The sequence below is a fragment of the Salvelinus sp. IW2-2015 genome, unplaced genomic scaffold, assembly GCF_002910315.2.
Source record: "Salvelinus sp. IW2-2015 unplaced genomic scaffold, ASM291031v2 Un_scaffold890, whole genome shotgun sequence".
Classification (NCBI taxonomy): domain Eukaryota; kingdom Metazoa; phylum Chordata; class Actinopteri; order Salmoniformes; family Salmonidae; genus Salvelinus; species Salvelinus sp. IW2-2015.
Genome location: NW_019942637.1, coordinates 220,445 through 222,944, shown reverse-complemented (window position 1 = coordinate 222,944; position 2,500 = coordinate 220,445). Strand labels below are relative to the sequence as shown.

The window sequence follows — 2,500 nt, the reverse complement described above, 5'->3', positions numbered from 1 at the left end:
TTCAGGAAGTAAACCTCATAGAAAAGCATGGAGGATTGATTGGAATTAGAATTTCTGTTTATTTCCGGAGTTTACTGAATTTAAATGGTATTTCCCCCAACCCTGTATCATACCTCCTAACCTTCCCATAAAGGAACCCTGATTCTAGTGACAGAAGAATGAACATAGAGATTTAGAATGATAATAACAACATGGAATCTTCAAAAGAAGATAGCAACACTGTACATTAGCTGTAGTAGTAACTACTTACTATGTACACATTATGTCCCATAATCAAACTGTAGCAAATGTGGACACAACACCATCAAGTCCAGCATCAGATGGAATACTCAGACATCCTAAATAACATGGCATCTATCTGCCGTTCTCACCATAGGACTTCACACCGGTGCTTGTCCTACAGACTAAGACTTTAGTGTTCCCACCTCTGAGGCCTATGAGGCCCCCCCCAAAAAAGGCCTACAGTACACATGAGTGGCCGGTGTCTGCTACAGCTCAGGCACTGTCCAGCACTGTTCTGTTTACCCTGCAGCAGTTCTCTGCTAGGTTGATGTCATTGTACAGATTCAGACGCTGCTGCTCCAAGAACTCAGAGGTCTCCTCGATAATCTGTCCAGGGATGTGGAAGTCAACAGGCGTGTGTTCCTGGACCAGCGTGTTCTCCTGACAAGGTCCATCTTGAAGAGGGCCCCTCTCCCCCGCCTCCTCCACCTCCTCTGGCCTGCTGGCCCTGCTGTGTGCCTGGGTGGAGGGTTCCAGATTGCACCCTGTCCCCTGGAGGAACTGGAGGAAGTTCTCCTCGATAGAGGCCTCTCGGCTGGCCAGCTGATCCCCGTTGCCCGGCCCCGCCCGCTTAAAGATACAGGCTAGGCTTCGGCCCAGCTCCGTGCGGATCTGCCGGTTCAGACAGCCGTAGAAAAAGGGGTTAGAGGTGAAGCAGAAGTAACCGATCCAGGTCACGACTTCCTCCAGCTGGTCTGAAGCCAGGGAGGTCGGGGGGGTGGAGACCAGGGCGGCGTACAGGTGAAAGGAGAAGTAAGGCAGCCAGCAGCATAGGAATTGGCCTCCAACCGCCACCAGGACTGCCGCGGCTTTACCCCCGTGGAAGGTCCTCTGACTGGGGGTGCGGAGTGGAGGACATGGGCCCCCAGGGCCACCTCCGGGGCCTCCCAGGCTGGCAGCCATGGTGGATTGGCTACTGAGGGACTCGGAGTGGTGAGGGCGGGGCCCAGGTGTGTCCATCCCGGTAGGTAAGGGGCCATGCTGCATGGCTGCCACCCTGGCTACTTTAAACATGTTACAGTACACAACAAGGATGATCAGCACTGGACACAGGAAGTAGACAAAGGTAAAGAAGAGCATGAATATTAACCGTATGGTCCCTCCTCCTCCGGTCCAGTGCAGGGAGCAACGTCTCTGACTTGGAGGACCCGGGATCATGGGAGCCCCTAGTCCCCCTCCGAGCCCGACTCCTACCCCCTGGCTCCCCTGGAACACCCAGCCCAGGAGCGGCATTGCCGAGGTGACAATAGCTTTGATCCAGATCCCGACCAACACCGTCACAACCACCCCCACGGTCATCTTGACCTCATGGCGCATGGGGTGGACAATATAATAGTACCTCTCCACGTTGATGGCAGAGATAGACAAGATGGCGGCACTGACCAGACCCACGCTAAGACAGAGGTAGCTCCGGCACAGTGCCTCGTCGTGCGCCAAAACCCGGTCCGGCAGCATGCCCAGAGGCATCAGAACCAGAGCCGCCAGCAGGTCAACCAGACACAGGTGGAACACGAAGGCGAACTTCCTCAGCTGCGGCGTCTTGGTGATGACAGCCATGACGGCTAGGTTGCCTACGACCGCTAAGAGGTCCATGAGAAGCATCGCACACAGGGCCAGGGACTGGGCCAGGGCCAGGGGAGCTCCGCTGGCGCCGGTGCCCACGGGAAGACTCACGTTAGAGGCATTGGGGTGCAGCGAAGCTGGGAAGGCTGGGAGCCAGGGACCTGAATGAAAGAATGAATGCATTGTATTACACATATTTAAAATACATATAGAGTTGCCTATAAATACATACAAAATTATCAAAGCTCATGAACACATTAAAGTCCAGAGTACTGTCTTTAACCAAGTTAAGTTAAAGTCAGTACTCAGGCAGCAAAATTAGGATAACTGTCCCAAAACTCCCTGGTTTTCCAGAAAACCTGATTTGAGGATTCCAGATTTCCTGATTATTAATCTTCTAAAAAAGAGAAAGTTACCAGAATTTTACAACCTTAGTTGATACCGACCTGGAAGTCCGGAGAGAGAGGACTGGGAAGAGTTCCAGGGGGAGGTGGAGTTGGCAACAGGAGGCTCCATGAGAGGATGAGAGAGAAGGAAGGAGTGAGACCAGGGAGACTCACAGGCCCATCACCCATCCTCCCCTGCTTCGGGCTGGTTGCTGAGGAACCGGGGGACTGGGGGGGTTTGGGAGGTGGGTTGGGGGTTGGGGCTGAGG

The 2,500-nt window shown here is 53.6% G+C and overlaps 1 protein-coding gene across 1 annotated transcript in view; it reads right to left on the bottom strand.

Annotated features, from left to right (window-relative positions):
• The window catches only part of LOC112069074 (G-protein coupled receptor 61-like), a 2,583-nt gene extending 102 nt beyond the window's left edge, over positions 1-2,481 (bottom strand). Inside the window, exons 1-2 of the mRNA XM_024136355.1 lie at positions 2,292-2,481; positions 1-2,006 (exon numbers count right to left, since the gene is read on the bottom strand). The exon at positions 1-2,006 is cut by the window's left edge and continues 102 nt beyond it. Of these exons, the coding sequence (XP_023992123.1) occupies positions 496-2,006; positions 2,292-2,361 (1,581 nt within the window). The 5' untranslated portion in view covers positions 2,362-2,481 and the 3' untranslated portion in view covers positions 1-495. The remainder of the gene's footprint in view (positions 2,007-2,291) is intronic.
• Between the last annotated feature and the right edge of the window lie 19 nt (positions 2,482-2,500).